The sequence below is a fragment of the Podarcis gaigeae genome (genome assembly GCF_964106915.1).
Source record: "Podarcis gaigeae genome assembly, chromosome: 15".
In the NCBI taxonomy this organism is placed as follows: domain Eukaryota; kingdom Metazoa; phylum Chordata; class Lepidosauria; order Squamata; family Lacertidae; genus Podarcis; species Podarcis gaigeae.
Genome location: NC_139692.1, coordinates 2,958,100 through 2,976,614, shown reverse-complemented (window position 1 = coordinate 2,976,614; position 18,515 = coordinate 2,958,100). Strand labels below are relative to the sequence as shown.

At 44.5% G+C, this 18,515-nt stretch overlaps 1 protein-coding gene across 2 annotated transcripts in view; it reads left to right on the top strand.

Moving 5' to 3' along the window:
• The window catches only part of LOXL2 (lysyl oxidase like 2), a 76,690-nt gene that overhangs the window by 33,536 nt on the left and 24,639 nt on the right, over positions 1–18,515 (top strand). For both annotated transcript variants that reach the window (XR_014558126.1, XM_083713553.1), the window contains exons 4-7: positions 675–886; positions 4,722–4,941; positions 10,475–10,658; positions 14,867–15,018. Coding sequence is in view for 1 of the 2 variants with exons in the window: in XM_083713553.1 (XP_083569679.1) it covers positions 675–886; positions 4,722–4,941; positions 10,475–10,658; positions 14,867–15,018 (768 nt within the window). In the remaining variant the exon portion in view is untranslated. The remainder of the gene's footprint in view (positions 1–674; positions 887–4,721; positions 4,942–10,474; positions 10,659–14,866; positions 15,019–18,515) is intronic.

Genomic DNA, 18,515 nt, shown 5'->3' with positions numbered 1-18,515 from the left:
CTCCAGTCCAGGCCTTGGATGTAAAGAGTCCACTGGGTGCACCATCACTTCCAGGCACATGCCAAGCTTTTGATGATTTTCCATCCTGGTCTCATCTCTACAATTCCTCAGGGCTTTAGAACAGCCCTGCTGAGCAGGGAGGCATGACTGGGAAAAGACCTCAAATGCCCCACTAACAGCACAGAGGCTCTCAAGGCAGTAATTTGAATCCTGGTTGAAGACTTAGTGTTGTTAGTTTAGTTAATGCACAGGTATATACAGTGTTTCTTAAAAAAAGTTTAGGGGTACTCAAGAAAACCACCATTTTATAGTTCAAATTGGGGAAAATAAATACAGTAAATGGACAAAATTACAAAGATTCACAAAATGTTTAGGGGTATGCGTACCCCTGCATACCCTCATAAAAAAGCAGTGTGTGTGTGTGTGTGTGTGTGTACACCCACCCATACCGCCGTAGGATCTTTTGATAAAGGGTAGTATATAAATTGAAATAATAATAATAATAATAATAATAATAATAATAATAATAATAATAAATAAAAAATAGTAATAATATTTGTTTTACCCGCGCAACAAATCTGTTGTTTGTGATGTATTTGTTGCTTGCTTTCTATCTGCATTGTGGCCAATGGATTAGCAACAAACCTTTGCCTGTCTCCAACTCCTTTTCCTAGAACATGAACATCCAGGTGGAAGATGCCCAGATCCGACCCATCCTCTCTGCCATTCGCAAGCGCATTCCCGTCACAGAGGGTTACGTGGAAGTGAAAGAAGGAGGCGTCTGGAAACGAATCTGTGACAGGAACTGGACCACAAAAAACTCACGTGTTGTCTGTGGCATGTTTGGATTTCCATCAGAGAAGAAATACAATGTCAGAGTCTACAAGTAAGAGAGGGTTTTAAAAGGGGGTGGTTGTGTTCTTGGGCCCTGCTTAGAGCTAGAGGTTTCCAAATGAAGTGGCAAAAACCTAGGCAAATTGCTTTGGTGTCCCCCACCCCCTTGTCAATGTATTTAGCGGCTTCTTTTCTTCCTTTAATTTCCTTCATAACAAGGGAGGCCCCCAGGCAGCTGCAGAACAGCTTGTGTTAGGAAACTGTTTGTATTGTTTTTCCAGCCTGAAGACCATGATTTGTGGGGCAACCGTGGAGGGAGGTCCAAAGGCTCAACATTTGCGGGTTTTTTGCTTGTTCTTCTGGCTTGTCCAAAGGCTGTTCCCCACTGAGGTTCCTGCTTACAGGATTCCACTGCCTATGTTTCTTGTTGTTCTTCATTAGCGAGAAAAGTCAAAACAGAAAGGCTCCTGGATTAAAATCATGTAAAGCAGCGTGGAAAGGCTCTTTCTTTTTCAAAGTCCAGATGCTTTTGTCTTTTTCCACAGGCATCAGTAAATAAGTGCTTCCAGGTGACCTGGTGTTATGTCCATTGCATGGGAACAAAATATCACATGTTTATGCCAGTTCTCTCCTCCCCTCTTGGAATCTTTAAAACTCACCGTTTATATTTCAGCCTGATGCATTGTGAAAGAATTCACCACAAGAAGGGCAGAGAGAGAGAGAGAGAGAGAGAGAGAGAGAGAGAGAGAGAGAGAGAGGCACGCATATGAACTCGCTTCTTTTTGACATGGTGCTGACATGATGCGGTGCCTTGTCAATTTATATATCTGGTCATCTGCTCCTTACCATAAATTGCATCTTGTCAGTCTGCGCTCTGCATGCACTGCTGCCCTACAAGCAGCGGTTTGCAAAAGTTGAGGTTTAGTGGCAGTGCCAAAGTACTCCATCCTGCCCCACCTGAACATCTCCAGATTAAATGGGGGCAGGTTATGGGCTGGCATTTGATGGCAATGGCTTGTATCACATGCAGCACTTAGTAACTTTCTCATCCATGCAAAGTTTCTGTGTTTCCTGAATTTTGCAATGCTGTTCTAACAATGTGTATAAAAATGCACATACTAAAATGTGCACATAAATGCACATATTAGGGGGGGAATCATAAAATGCATTATATTGGAGAAAATTGCGTGCAAGATATAATTAGCTCTAACATGCTGATGAATTTTAAAGGAGGACTTTATTTGCAAACTAATATAGAAATGTGCTGAACTTAATATTGGAAAAATTAGAAACTGAAATTTACATATTCAGCAATCCTAAATGTGCCTGACATGAAACTCAGTGTGCACATTTAAACATGACACAGAACCTTCTGTAATAGTGGAGGTCATTTTTGTGGGAGATGTGGAATAGAGATCTCTGAAGGCAGAAAAGCTGGAGAATCATTTTGCTAGGGATGTGAGGTATGAGTTTCTTTAAATGCTGAGCCCAGCCCCAGACTACCCATGTTGGGATGCTGGTTGGTATCTAGCAGCTCTCTCTTTTCCCAGTGTGTTCCTTAATACTGCCTTTGTATTTTCACATACTGCCTTAAAGGGAAAGCAAAGTCTCCAGTCACTTGGATCCAGTCTTTTTTGCACGTGACTCTGAAGCCTGTTAACATGCCTCTCATTTCTCTGGTTTCACTCTGCATAATATTGTAAATAGCCTTTTCCACAAGGGTGGGGCCTTCCATTGACACTGTGCTTTCCACAGCTGGGAAACCAGTTTCCAAATTGGGTTTCTACTCCAATAAGCTGACTCTGTACTTCTGGGGGCTGTGGGTTAAAAGGAACCCCCCCCCCCGCCCGCAGAACTAAGAATTTTCATTCCCGAAGCGTAACCTCAGCTTTTACGTGCTGAGGCATTCCACGTGAGACTGCTGAACTTCATGATGGTGGGAAGCCAAAAGATTCCCAGATGCCTCATTTCGCTAAAGAAAACAACTTAGTTCATCATTGTCCTTGCTGCCAAACTCTCACCCTGGAATGTAATTTGGGTTCTGCATTTGACAGTGCAGTTTTATAATTAAAGGAAAAACAACTTTAAAGCTCTGGGAGTTTCCTATCCTACTGTTCGTTTCACTGAACTCTTTGAGGCCATTTTCCTAATCATTCTTGTACCATAAGAGCATAAGAAGAGGCCCCTGGATCAGACCAAAGCACCATCTAGATCAGCATCCTGTTCTCACATTGGGCAACCAGATGTGAGGAGGACCTGAGCTCAATGGCACTCACCCTATTTGTGCAACTGCTATTCAAGATGTACTGCCAGTCACAATGGTTATATTCTAGCCCCGAGCGCATGGAGGCAGTGTTTACCTTCCCGCTGCAGCAGTACTTCTTTATCACTTGACACAGTCCTCCGTGCGCCAGAAGCAGTTTAGTCCTGTTGGCCACATGACCCAGAAAGCTGTCTATGGACAAACACCGGCTCCCTTGGCCTGAAAAGCAAGATGGGTTCCACACCCCATAGTCACCTTTGACTGGACTTATTCTACTCCCACTATCAGAGACAGTACGCATATCCCTGAATAGTGGTTTGGGGGAATCCCAAGTCGGTAGGGTGTTGTACTCAGGTCCTGTTTTGCAGCTTCCCATAGGCTTCTGGTTAGCCACTTTGAGAATGTGATGCTCTATTGGCCAGAGGAGCTAGTGGCCTGATCCAGCAGGGTTTTTCTGTTTTTATGCTACCTTGATGGTGGAGGCAGCGTATAGCCCTCATGGCTAGTAGCCACTGACTAGTCCTACCCTCCATGAATTTGTCTGATCCTCTTTTACAGCCATCCAAGTTGAGAAGAGCCCTTCTGGGTGGTGCATTTAGTCCAGCATCATGGTTCATGCACTAGTCAACCAGAAGATTCTGGGAAGCCCACAAGAAGGACATGGAAACCATTGTCCAGGGGAAACATAGGAAGCTGCCTTATACCAAGTCAGACTTCTGGTCCATCTGTCTTAGTATTTTTGAAACTGACTGGCAGCAGCTCTCCAGGTTTTCCGTCAGGGCTGTTTCCCAGACCCAGGCAAGTCAGGGATTGAACCTGGGCTGTTGACATCCTTCCCTACCTTGGCCCCGCGGTATCTGAGCTTCAGAGGCATACCTGGAAGTCTCTTTTAGCTATCATGGCAAATAGCCACTGATAAAACCACTTTCATGGATTTGTAGTGAAATGTCTGTCTAGCACTAGTCAATCCAGATCAATCCTCAAAGCAAAATCCTGGCTACCACAAGCAGCTGCCTCCATCAAGCAACTCCCAGGCATTTGTCAATTCACTATCTAAATTGCTGACACAAGTAGATAATTCATTTTTAAAAAAACTATTGTGGGTTTAGGCAGAGTGGAAGGTTTCCTCAAAGCATTGCACAACACAGCATTCTGAGATTTTCACTGCCATGCGTAGCAGGGATGGTGAACCCAGGTCCCTTCAGATTTAGTTGGACTTGCTCTCCCATCGTCCCTGGCCATTGGCCAAGCTTGTTGGGGCTCATGGGAGTTGGAGTCCATTAGCAACTGGAGGACCCTGTCCTGCTATACAAGACGTTGAATCCTTAAAGCCATATTGAAGTAGCTCAAACCTTGGTCCTGAATTAAGAGCTCTTCTTTGATGTGTTCTTAACGAGTTTCTTCCGTGTTTCTTTCATGTATCTCAGCTCAAGACAGTCCTGTATATGCATTTGGATGAATATGCTTATTTGATTGTGTGAATTTACCTGGCTTGCATGTGAGCAGTGTCACAAGACTTGGCCCATAAGGACAAACCTATTGCTTCAACTAATCTGGCTAAACACAACTTTTTGTTATCTCAGCATGTGGCTCTCAGTGATTCCGGTTTCTTCCTTCCTTCAAGGATGACGGCAGCCAAAAGAAAGCACACTTATTGGGCTTATTCCATGGACTGCACGGGCAACGAGGCACACATCTCCAGCTGCAAACTGGGCAATCGCATCAGCACAGCTAGTGGGAACGCAACATGTGAGAATGGGATGCCTGCCGTGGTGAGCTGCTACCCTGGTCGTGCTTTTGCCCCTGGCAGCCACAGCGGTTTCCGAAAAGCTTTCCAACCCGAGGTAAGAGAGACAGAAATATGTTCATCTATTGCTGAGGAGCATAAATTTGTGGAGCTTGAAATAAGCTGTGGGTATTCAACCAACCATGTGGCTCATGTGGAAGGCTTAAGCTAACACTCCGCACCATACGTTTGAATCACTCTTATACCACTTTAACAGTCTTGGCTTCCCACAAAGAATTCCGGGAACTGTAGTTTGTTAAGGGTGTTGAGGGCTGTAGCTCATGACAAACTACAGTTAGCCATGACTGTTAAAGTGGAGTGGTGTGGATATGACTGAGACAAATGTTTTCTTATCTGAATCTACATATGAAGGCAACAGGAAAGTCCTGACTCCACAAGGATACCATGTCTGCTTGCCATCCCCTGATCCAAGGACAGCCAACTTGTGGCTGAAGAGCCACATCCAACTTTGGTCCTGATTGTCTCCAGCTCACACAACCTTTCTGATTGCATCTTTTTAAAAATAAGAATCATATTTATTAAGTTTTCCAATTTAACAATCCAATAAAAACCACATTAAAAACATTTCAAATTATAAAATAATCAAACAGTCCAAATGTTATGCCAAATTATAAATCTTTGTTTGACTTCCCATGCTCTGAGGTCAGGCGGTGGCGTTCATCTCACATTTATTCTGCTCCTAAGTTATTCCCTGATTGCATCAAGTTGGATGCAGTGACTCAAATGTCTCTCATTAACTTATTACATTTATATCCCACCTTTCCCCCAAGGTGCTCAGGATTGTATACATCGTTCTCTCCCCTCCCCTTTTTATGTTCATATGGTGAGAGCTAATGATTCTCCAAGGTGATTCTGTGACTTTCATAGCTGAGTAGGGATTTGAACCAGTGTCTCCCTAATCCCAGGCCAAGCATGTGTCTAATCCATTACACCACACTGGCTAATTTCCCAGTGGGAGAATGCCTGCCCACATTCTTCAGCCATGGAGAGGGCGGGCATACACTCCCTGGCCAGGTTTCTAGTGGGAGATGCACAGTGATATCATGACCTGGTGAGTTTGGGGCCTGAGTAAGTGGACTATTGCTGTCCTGTTCGCTGAATTACTTGCATTCAAGCATGTCTTCACTGTAAATCAGCCTTTGTCCGCCTAGAGCCCTTTAGATGCTTTGGACTCTGCAAACACCTGTCAGCTCTAGCCAGCCACAGCATCTTGGGAGCTGAGGGGCACCAGGTTGACATCCTTTACCCTCAGTGAACCATGTGAAAGGTTTATGGATCTCTAAAAGAAAACTCTTGGTATCCTCATCACAAAACGGCAGCCTTCAGACGTCCTTGGGGGAAGCTGTTGCCATTAAACTGGGTACATCAGTGCCCACAGCACTGTAGCTTAAGCCTATTTCTTTCACAGTTAATGTGGCTGAAAGTTTGCACAACCATGAGCAATGGGATAAGATATTCCAGTGTGACTCATAGCACCTTTCCATGAATTCCTTGTGCATATTTGGGCATTATTTACAGAGCTGTAGGAATACACATACTCTCTGGGAGGCAGTGACGGGATAACAGTGTTCTCAACAGTTGCCTTAGTAGATTCTCCAACCACAGTACAGTGGTACCTCGGGTTACAGATGCTTCAGGTTACAGACGCTTCAGGTTACAGACTCTGCTAACCCAAAAATAGTACCTCGGGTTAAGAACTTTGCTTCAGGATGGGAACAGAAATTGTGCGGTGGTGGCGTGGCAGCAGCAGGAGGCCCCTTTAGCTAAAGTGGTGCTTCAGGTTAAGAACAGTTTCAGGTTAAGAATGGACTCTGGAATGAATTAAGTTCTTAACCCGAGGTACCACTGTATGAACCCATCTTTAAAACTGCTATCTATCTATCTATCTATCTATCTATCTATCTATCTATCATCTATCTATCTATCTATCTATCTATCTATCTATCATCATCTATCTATCCAGTTGCAAAAGAGGTCCAGGAATTAAGGGATGGTTTCGTTGTTGATATCATGGGTATTAACCAATGATTACTCATAACAACTAGCCCCTCACCCCAATTCAGAGTGAATGGTGCAAGAAAGCAGTGGCGTAGCGTGGGGGTGCAGGGGGGGCCAGCTGCACCGGGCGCAACATCTGGAGGGGGCGCTCGCACTTGCAGCTCTCTAAAATCCACGGGTTAGGGGGCACAAATTACTTGCCTTGCCCCGGGTGCTGACAACCCACACTACGCCACTGCAAGAAAGTAACAACCACGCTGAACCTCTTGTTTTCCAAAGCTTACCACTCTAGCCTAACAGAAATGCATGTTTGTTTGTCAGCAGGGAAGATGTACTCAACTCAAGCTACATTTACTACTCTTAAAAAGTTGCATCTGTCTTCAGTCCATCAGAGCAACATTTGTACTGTAACGATGCTAGTGTTCCTATTGTGCAAGGCCTCATTTATAGCCTCCCTCCTGTTTTGACCTAGGATGCTTTTTGACTGAGGACAGCGTATGTTCCATTTAGTGCTGGAAATGGCAAGGCTCTTGGCAAAACACTTGCCACATTCTTGTTCAAAATTCTTCTGTTCAAGCCAACTGACTGCTGAGCTGGCTGGCTTGGCTGAACTTGCAGCTCCTTGTTTCTCTCTTGTTTCTGTCTGCTATTCTTGCTATGTTAAATGTGGACAATTCCTTTCCGTTATATAACTGTGACTTGTAACAGATAAAGGAACATACAGTACAAGCATTGATTTTGGGGTTTTTCATATATAGATAAATGTTTGATGCTGGTGAAACTGGTTAGCAGCACTCCTGGAGATTATGGATCCATGATCCCATCTTGTACAAAAAAGCTGCCACACTTTAGTGCATGGGTAGACAAACTAAGGCCCTGGGGGCGAATCTGGCCCAATTGCCTTCTCAATCCGGCCCACAGACGGTCCAGGAATCAGCATGTTTTTACATGAGTAGAATGTCTGCTTTTATTTAAAATGCACCTCTGGGTTACTTGTGGGGCATAGGAATTTGTTCATATTTTTCCCCAACATATAGTCCGGCCCCCCACAAGGTCTGAGGGACAGTGGACCGGCCCCCTGCTGAAAAAGTTTGCTGACCCCTGCTTTAGTGTCACGCCTTGTTTCCTACATTCATAGCAGAGATAGAAATTGCAACACAGGAAGCAGGATGCCATTTAGGTTGCAGACAGATCTATGGAGCTGGATTGATTAGCCTCAGCCAGGCACTTCCAACTTCCAAAAGGTTGCAGTTTATCCCAGTATAAAAAACTGGCAGTGATCTACCCATTGTCATTGGAGTGACCAGGAACGTGCGCGGGGTCATAGCTGTCAACTTACAGATTTGAAAATAAGGGACCAGCAGCCTTGAAAATAAGGGACCTGCAGCCTCACCTGTTCCAGGCACTCCAGTCTTCCTGTCCTCCTGCAGTCTGGTCAAACTCATGCTGGTAGCTCCAAGAACACTGTCCAACCAACTTTGTAACCAGAGGTTCAACTGAATAGAATCTGAATCACATGCACCACAAGGCCTATGCAGCCTCAACTTAAGATGGCTCCCCGGCCTGGCTTTGCACTGCAAAATTTGCAGCAGCACGTGCAACAAAATGGCGTCCAGCATTCAAAAAACCCCTCAGCTTGCATTAACTAGCCACACACAAGGCATGCAAGCTCCACCCCCCAGTTGTTCTTAGACTTCTTATTGGGTGAGCAACACAGCCAAGCAACACAGTTGGAGCCTCCCTCCTCCCTGGGCAGCAGGGAGGGAGGGAGAGGAGCTGCTTCCTTTGAAATTTAAGGGACATCATTTAAGAGACATCCATCAATAAGGGACAGCAGCAGGACATGGCCCTGGAATAAGGGACTGTCCCTTCAAATAAGGGACACTTGACAGCTATGCGTGGGGTGCTGTGTGGAAGGTGGTGGCTAATTGGACGCGGGAGGGTGGGAGTTTAAGTGGGGGGGAAGGAAAGGGAGGCAAAAGTTCTCTCCCTCCCCCAAGCTGCTCTCCCCCCCGCTGTCAAAGGGAGCTGCGCAGTTGATGCAGATCAGGCTGTCACACACAGACCAGAACGGACTATTGCTCCAGCTCTTTCCCTCTAACTATCTGCTCAACTATCTTAGAAACTATCCTTTTATTCTCCCTCCCAAAACACTGGCTCCACTCCCCTTTTGGTAACCAATCAGACAGAGCCTCCAGCCCTCTGGTGGAATTCTGAGGCACTGCATCACCAGACTCTGGTCTGGCTCAGCTGTCCATCACACCATCATTTGATTCCAAAATGCATCCACAAAACACCTGAGTTCTGTGGGAGAAGGAGGTTTTTTTCCCTAATGGAACCTCAGACTAACCTAGCTGAGGTGGAGTTCTTGGAACAGCCCTGTTATCCTGTAAGTCATCAGAGAGTGCATTTATTTCAGCACCAATAATTGCTTTATTTGTTTTTTATATAGAAGCATGGATTTTCAGTCCTCTAGCCTTATGGGGAAGTATGTACATCGTGTCCTTGGATGAGGAACCTGTTTTCAGTTTATTTAAAATATTTCCTATGGCTCATAGCTGTTGATGTTCTTGTTGGATTTGGGGGCCTGGAGGAACATGAGCTTTCGATACTCCTGAGTGGGCATAGCTGTGTCTCTTTTTAATTCCAACTTTTCAGGAGCTGGAATTCAACAATCATTATCATTATCAGTAAAGGCTGAAAAGATGAGATCTTTATACCTGATACAAAATTCTGTCAAACAAATCAAATGAACCATGCAAGTTCATCTCTTCTCCCTCCTCCATCCAAATTTAGAAAATGTGCACAAATGTGTTAGGATTACACAATCTAGTCTGCTTCAGCTAATCATAGGGAGAGGGCACAGAAGCTCCTCTTGACCTGTCGACTACTGAGAATCCTAATCTGTCCCAGAGTTAAAAAAGAAAGTAGGCCAGGATCTACCTCATATTCCTTGAAGTGCCCATAAGTTGGGGGAGGGAAAAATTTAATTTTATTTGCATTTTAATGAGAAATTACCTAATTCACATTTCTGAAACCAGTATATAAACTGAAAACACATATATTCTTCAAGATTCAGCGTTCCCCAAATTTTGTGATGCAGTTCTCTGACCAAATAATTTGTATCAAACTGTGTATATTAGGTGAAAGTGTACATCAAAAATATCATATTTGGGATTCTTTACAGAAACTGCATAAACAAATGTACATTTTATAAAATCACTAAAATGATGCAGAATTTCATTATTTGTTTCCAAAAAGCAAATTGCTGTGATAATGTGAAGAATTGAATTAAAGGTTGAAAATGTGAGAAAATAACTCTTCTATCCCCACAATGAATCGTGCCCTAGGTTGCGGCATCACTTAACTATCCCTCCTTCAAAACAATGTGTGTGTTTAACAACAATTTGGCACCTCCAGTAGTGTATTCAGGAAAATTGCATCTATAAACTGAGTTAATTTCATCTCCAGTTCCTAGTAGGAAGCAAATTGCTCTGCGTTATAGACAGTTGCCTGTGACAGTTACATTCCTGTGAACTTAAGGGTTTTTCCCCTTGATCTTTATCTTTCAGTTTCCACTGGTGAGGTTAAAGGGAGGAGCCAAGATTGGCGAAGGTCGCATTGAAGTGCTGATGAATGGGGAATGGGGAACTGTTTGCGATGACCAGTGGAACCTCGTTTCTGCAAGTGTGGTCTGCCGAGAGCTAGGCTTCGGATCTGCCAAAGAGGCTATTATGGGTGCAAGGCTTGGGCAAGGTAAGTGTGCTTCCTGTGCAGGAGTGGGCTGTTGGGACAGCAAGATGAAGAACTCAGTGGCTGAGCGCCTGCTTTGCGTGAAGAAGATCCCAGGTTCAATCCCCAGCACCTCTGGTTTAAAATAAAGGGACCAAACATCAAGGGCTGCGCAACAACTCAGCAGCCCTTGGAGAGCTGCTGCCATTGAGAGTATTGACTCAGGGTGGCTTACAGATGAAAACAAAAAACAGCTAAAAACATTAAAAACCATCATTGAAAAAATTAAACACACACACACATGAGAGAGGGGGGGGGAACCATACAAATAATTACAGTAAAATAGCACAGTATCAGCCTTTCATTAAAAGCAGTTGGTTCCCAAAAGCCTCTTGGAACAAGAAAGTCTTCACCTGCTAGTGGAAGGACAACAAGGAGGGAGCCTGTCGAACTTCTCTAGAGAGAGAGGTCCATAGTCTGGAGCATCCACTGAGAAGGCCCTCTCCCGCACCCCTACCAAGTGTGCCTGTGAGGGTGGTGGGACCGAGAGAAGGGTCTCCCCCAAAGATTTCAGGCAGGCTCATATGAGGGAATATGGTCTTTCAGGTAGCTTGGACTTAAGCCATGTAGGGCTTAGGTATAGGTATGTAGAGTAGATAATGTCGGGTTAGATGGCAAGTCGTCTAACCTGGAACAAGGCATCTTCCTATGTTCCTATGCAGTAGCAAGACCATGGTCCATACTCACAGATATTCTGAATACCCACAGAGGGACTCGTATTAGGGTGCAAAGTGTGTCTGTACAGACACACATTGATCTCACCTGTGGGGAATCTTATCATTGAAGGCTGGGACATTCAGCCTGGGGGAAGTTGCAGCTCTTGCTGTCACCACAACATTGTCTTACATTGCAGCTTTTGTTTTTCCTCCTAGATGTGAATGGCAACCACTTGCTTACTTGAGGGGTGCACTTGATCCCACCCCAGGCCTGGGTTCAATGTCTTTCTCATGCTAGAAAAGAGGTGGGAATCTTTTTTGGCCCAAGATCTGCATTCCTTTATGGGCCACGTCCAGGGGGGGCATATATCAGCAGAGGATGAGCCCAGAGGCAAAAGAGGGCAGCAGCAGAAGCAGCAAAACGGGGGGGGGGGGGGGGCGATGAATGTGGCTCCTACCTTTAGCCAACAGGAAACAAAAAACAAATTTTTGACACAGGAACTCCATCCAGGCAAACAAGAGGCATTATCAGCCCCAGGGATATGTTCTTGGGGTGCATTGGCCTGGCTGGAGCAGGTCCTTAAACTGAAGAGAGCAGGGCTGGTGCAGGTGGGGCTTGGGCAGAGTCCTGAGAGCCAGATAGAGAGGCCTGGAGGGTGACATTTGGCCCCTGGACTGGCGGGGGAGGGGTGGGGATTCCCTATCACTGTACGGGAATGTGATGCAAGGGAGAGGAGCAGAGGAGCATTTTGCAATATTTGGAGCTGGTTTGCATGTCCATTGCTTAAAAGTATATCCTCCTTTCCCTCTATAATGGGATTATTATGTTAAAAACAATCAAACACAATATGAACAAATAATTAGTAAACTCCCAGCAGCCAAAATATCTAGGAGACTTCCAAAGCCTGATTAAAAAGAGAAGTTATAAACTACTTTCCTGAACGCATACAAATCTTTAGGTTTTAAGAGGCGGGAAACAGGCCCAGGGTCCTTATGCGGCCTCGCTGCCCAGATTCCCCCCCCCCCCCCGCTCCCCATGGGTGTTTTGCCTTCTTGGATTGTATCCTTGAACTCTGATAATGCCTGCATGGAGAAGTGTGTTTGTGTTGAACAGGGATGGGGAGCTCTATGACTTTCCAGGTGTTGGTGGACTACAGCTCCCATCTTCCCTGGCCATTGGCCATGTGGCCCTGGGCTGATGGGAGTTGGAGCCCAACAGCATCTATAAGAGCACAGGGATAGAAAGTAGCCTGCTGTGCACAGGTAAAGGCTACCAGGGCTGCTCTACCCTCTTTTCCCTATGGCCCCATCCATTGCGGGCATGTGGCCCCCAGCAGGGAGCATGATCCTCAAGCTTGGAAAAAAGGTTCCTTGCATCTTTGTGAGGCAATCGTTTCCACGGACTCTTCCTCAAGCCTCCAAATCATCCCCCAGGCCTGTGTTACTATCCACTACCTAACCAAAAACCACACCATAAAACATAATGGAAGGGTGAAATGCCTCCAGAGCTGTGTGGTTTGGGGTGAAGGAAAAGGAAAAGGAATAAAAACGTATGAGACACACTGCAGCTCTCTGGAATCTTAAAAATGCAAGCTTGCCAGCCAGGCAGCACACAAGAGTTCTCTGATGTGAATTTAATTGCAGTTATGGCTGCAGAAGTACCAGCCATCACACGAAAAGGTTTGCTGCCACGTGAAGGGCTCAAACGTGCTGCCTGCTGCCACATTACACAGTCAGACCCTGGAAACTCTCTTTTTTTTTTACCGTCTTGGGTGGCTGAGCTGAAAAAGACCTCTCTCTACCTGAGGCCTTGGCAAGTTGCTGCTGCCAGCCAGAGCAAGCAATATATTTGGCAGCAGGGCTAGGAACTGATGGGTAGGAATTGCAAAGAGGCATATTTCGGCCAGACAGTGGGTGATGCTTTCTAATAGTGAGGGGTGTTTGACAGTGCAGCAGGCTGCCTCAGGTATTTATGGGTTCTCCTTCATTAGAGGTTTTAAAACAGATGCCAGACAGCCCTCTGTCAAGGATGCTATAACTGCATCCTGCGTGGCATCCAGCAGATCCATCTCTAGGATTCTATGACCTGGTAAACTGGGGATTTTCACATCAATTAGTTGGCTCCAAACCCTCACATTATGGATTGTATACAACTAACCTCTTCTCAGAGTAGACCCATTGAAATTAATAGACCTAGGTTAATCATGTCTATTAATTCAGTGGGTCTACAGAGTATGTCATTAGTAAAGGCTAACTACAGAAATACACCTGCACACGCAAACACTCGTATAGTGGAGAAAGTGCTGGACTTGAGAAAACAAGGACTCCAAGCTCTGCACAGCAATGAAACACACTAGGAGATCCTGGGCCGGTTACTGTGAGGATAAATGGGGAACAACCCCAGACATGCTGCTTTGAGCTTTTGTGATGAAGAATAGAATGCCCATGTGATAAATGCATCTACTGTATGTGGGTGTGGGTAAGTTGCACCCTCCCAGCCGATGATCCATTTCTTTGACTCCTGGAAAAGCTGCTTCTGCTCCACACTCTCCCAAACAAAGCCTCTCTCCATCAGAAGGTGGCATCTTCTGATTCATGGGTTCTTGGGACAGGTGTTGGCTCAGGCACTTTGCCCTTGGTTGGAAATGTTTTGCTTGGTCCTTAAAAAGTCGAGAAAATCACACCCTTTTTTTTAAGCCAGAGGTGCCAGGGATTGAACCGAGAACCTTCTTCATGCAAAGCAGGTCAATGTGTTAGAGGCTAAGGCCTCTATTGTATTGTAGGGACCTACTTCAATGCCACAAGACTTCTCAGTAAACACACACAGGTCCAGGCTGCAACAGATTTATTGGAGAAAGGCCTTCAGGCTTAACAAGCAATCAACTTTGGCTAACTAGGTCCCAGTTTTATCCATGTTAAAGTGGGAAGTGTGAGTCATTCTACACCCAAAAAACCAAATAATTTTTTTATTATGATAAAATACTTATTCAAGCCTTATTCAAGCTCAAAACATCCTGTGGAATCCTTTTGTATCCTCAGAAGGCCAAACAATCTTGGACTCCTCAAGTAGCCCACCTGTATTTGAAGTTACTTGTTTTTCTGTTCTTTTATATTGCCCTGGAAAAAGTATACTAGTTCCCACTGAAATGTCAGAGCTTGATCAAGTGCAGGTTCCTGATGGGGAGGAAATTGCCAAAAGTGCTGGGTAATATATATTTTGCTTCCAGTTCCCCAGCTGAAGTTTATAAATGATGGAGAAGTGGAAAGTTGGCCTTTCTTTTCCTTCTGGCCTCTTTATTGTAGCAAAATAAACTACTGGAAATAATTTCTCAAACAGTTTTTAAAAAGTGGCAAGACGCATTAGCAGAAATCCTTACTGTGGTCTTCTTGGGTTAGTATCTGAAGTTTCTAGATCTTGGGATTTGATAAGTCTAGAGTTCTGAAGTATGATATCTGAAATCCAACGTTTCTTCATCTTACTTGTAGAAAATTGAGAGTGTCTGTTTCTTCTTCAAGGTATGGGCCCCATTCATGTCACTGAAGCAAATTGCAAAGGATTTGAAAAGTCTTTCACAGACTGCAAATTCAGCACCCAGTTAGGAAGTTGCACTCATGAAGAAGATGCTTCTGTTAGATGCAATGTTCCAGCTATGGGATTCCAAAACCAGGTAAGGAACAGAGCTGTCTTGTCTATAATGGGAGAACCATTTTCCTGCTTTTTTTTTTTTTTTTTTTGGTATTTATGATATTTTCCACAAGCAACAGTTCCCCTACATAAGCAAGTGTGAAAATGAACTCTGAGCTAACTCACAGGAGCTAATTACAGATAGGTAGCCGTGTTGGTCTGCCATAGTCAAAACAAAAAAAATTCCTTCCAGTAGCACCTTAAAGACCAACTAAGTCAGTTCTTGGTATGAGCTTTCGTGTGCATGCACACTTCTTGTGTATACACTTCTGTGTATCTGAAGAAGTGTGCATGCACACGAAAGCTCATACCAAGAACTGACTTAGTTGGTCTTTAAGGTGCTACTGGAAGGAATTTTTTTTGTTTTCACAGGAGCTAATTCACAGGAATATTTCAGAAAGCCAGCACCCTTTTCCACACCTACTGCAAAAGTTGGAAAGTTCAAACCATGCTAGCAATTTTGAAATGTCACACTAAACCATAGTTGAACATGCCAAGAATGAACCTAGATGAGTTCGAGGGAAGGGCTTGCATGCTGCCCTGCCTGTCTCTCCTCTAGCATGGCTTTGGCTTCCAATTTCCCTTAACCACAGTTTAGCTTGCTGTAGGTATCCTAAGCTGTAGGTAATGTTTACTGTGTTTTTTAAAAAATAAAACAAACTAGCTTCATAACCCATGATTCACAGGTTGTCAGTTTATGAAACAACTAGCTGCATTTAAGCACCAAAGGAAGAGAAAAGAGGTGGGAATAAGCAAACCTAAGGTTATCTGAAGTAGGTCTTTGTTATGCTAAACTAGGGTTTAGTATGACATCAAAACTTTCCCACTGTGGATGAAATCCAAAATCCACAGTTCCACAACAGCTTTATTAGGATCAACCAAAATGTCAGAAAGTTTTGAGCAAGCTTTTTGAATTCTCCTGCACTTTTCATCACACAAGATGTTGAACAAAGTGGTAGCAGGAGGGAAGGAAAAACATGGCGTAGTCTTTTTATCCTCAAGGGTGCGGTACTTAAGCTGGAGTAGAAGGAGTCATGCAACATTAACCTGAATGCAGAGCTCTCCATCCCTTGCCTGGTCATATCAAGATCCAGAGCTCAATAGCAGACAACAGTTGTGCAATCTGAAGATCTCAGGGTTGAAGTCTTTGTATCTCTAGTCAAAAGGAGGTCTCAAGGATGGTGCAGGAGAACTTCCAAGCAGATTGTGCCCATGGCTTTCTGATCAATGCTACTTCCTTCATCAGGTATGCCTAGTTCTATTTTTCTAGAAAAGGAAGTGCCGGAACTCACTATGGGAACCTTCCTCATTGTTTTAGAACGGCAATGGTGCCCACCTGAGAGGTGCCAGAACTGAGTTCCAATGAGTTCCGGCTGAAAAAACCCCTGGGTATGCCACATGTCATGCATTGATCATTAACTCCAAGAAAATAGGCTTCTTTCAATTTTAGAAGCACAAAATAATATAGCCACAATCAAAATGTCCAGAAGAGTGCTGGAGGTTTTTACTCTGAGCTATTCTGGACCTAATGGTCAGGGGTCCCTTTACCTTTATTCCCCTTCAATCTAGAATAATATTATTGGGATACAACTTGCTTGTTCACTAGTATTGCTAAGGAAACACAAGGGATGTGCTTTGGGCCAGAAGAACACTTGGGAATGTCTTTGTTCACCTGTATTGGAGGGATCATAGCAGCAGAGTCGTATGGGTCAAGGAGCTAAGGGCAACTCCAGTCTAGGCTGAAGCAAAGGACAAAATCTATTACAGTCCTATGGTTCATGGTGCTAACATATTTGCAAATGGGCAGCCATTTGTATTTGTATGAGACTCGTTGTCACCCTCATAACACGTGTTTGTGTATTGCTAATGCCGTTCTGCAGAACAGATCAGACCTGGGGTTAGTTCAGAGCAGGAGTTGCCAACCTGTTGCCCAAGGTGGCTAAGATAGCTTCCAATGGTGTACCTGGGCAGATGCCCAAGACTGTGGGTTTTCTGTTCTTTTTTAAAAGTTGGTCTGTAACCCTCCTAGAGGTCTAGAAATAAAGCTACGGGGCAACATGTGCAGGTCCCTTCCAAGCAAATTTTGTGAAATGAAGAGTGGTGTGGCCACTCACATTCTGCTTGCAGGCTCCCCACTGACATCTGGCTTCCAACTATGAGAAAACAGGATGCTTGACTAGATGGCACTTGAGTCTGATGCAGCTGGGCACTTGATGTGCTGCATTGCAGTACTATATTGGCAAAATGGCAGCCACTTGAAAAAGCCATCATGTGAGATTCAACCTCGCTGCAGATGTTCAAATAATGCATTTGTCAATGCACAGTAAAAGCTGGATCCAGTGCTTGGCAGCATGGGCCCACAGATGGCTAGAGACCAATAATGTGCATAGGCTCTTCAGGTAGCTACTGTGTCCCCACCCCACCCCAAGGTGATGCTTTAGACTACTTCCTAAAAGTGTTACTAAATATGTATTTAGTTTTAATGAGAATGAGAAGAGGTTTTGCTCAGCTCTTCACATTGAGGTCACCTTCAAATGTTGGCTCAAGATCTTGGCTGGCAGGCAGGCCACTGAACTTGTGGGATTTGTATCCTGATCATTTGGCCAGACTCTGCTTGTTCCATTCACTTTAACATCTGTGTTCTTTTAGACCCGGAGAGCAGAACATAGAGCAGCATGCTAGTCATTCTTCAAGATCTGTGCTTCATAAACACTCCTGTGCTTCTCACTGCTGGTAGCATTAAAACGTTCTGAAATATGCAACTTTAAATGACACTAAGGAAGCTTCTTTATACCAGACAATTGGAGCTGATCTGAAGCCCTTCTCTAACTTAAACATTTGGGCCCATCTCTGTGATACTCGGCACTAGAGATTCCTTTAGGCATAGATCACATCAACATCTGCTTCAGACCCTCAGCCAAAGAGGCACTGCAACTTCTGTAATGTACTGTACAAGGCTTTTCTTAAACCCAGGTCCCATGTCCTGGGGGAAGGGGGCAGAGTCTGAGACCTGATCCTGAGGGGTGGCCAGTCCACAAGTCTGCTAAAATTAAAAGTAACAGCAAAGTTCCCAGGCTAATGGTACACAGCTAATGGTAAATTAACCACCAATCAATATGCAATTGCAATTGCATTTGCATTAAGGGGGTGGGGGACAGATGGGCAAGGAAGGCATTTAAAAGCTGTTCCTATAATAAGTGATGTGGAGAAGTGGAAAGTTCAGCAATCAACAAGTCAAGCAACTCCCAATCATCTCAGCCCATAAACCCACTGATGAAGCATTAGAGCCAATTGTAAAAGGTTCAATTCATAGTTGTAGGTCCCAGAGGAGGCCTGAAGGTCGCTAAATCCAGCTAATCTCTAAGTGAATGGAGTGCCGCTCTGGACACTTAAAGCTCTGATCACTATTGAACTTGAGAATGTTGTCACACATCCCAGCATAGTGACCTTGCCCATAGTTCTGCATAAACTATATCAACA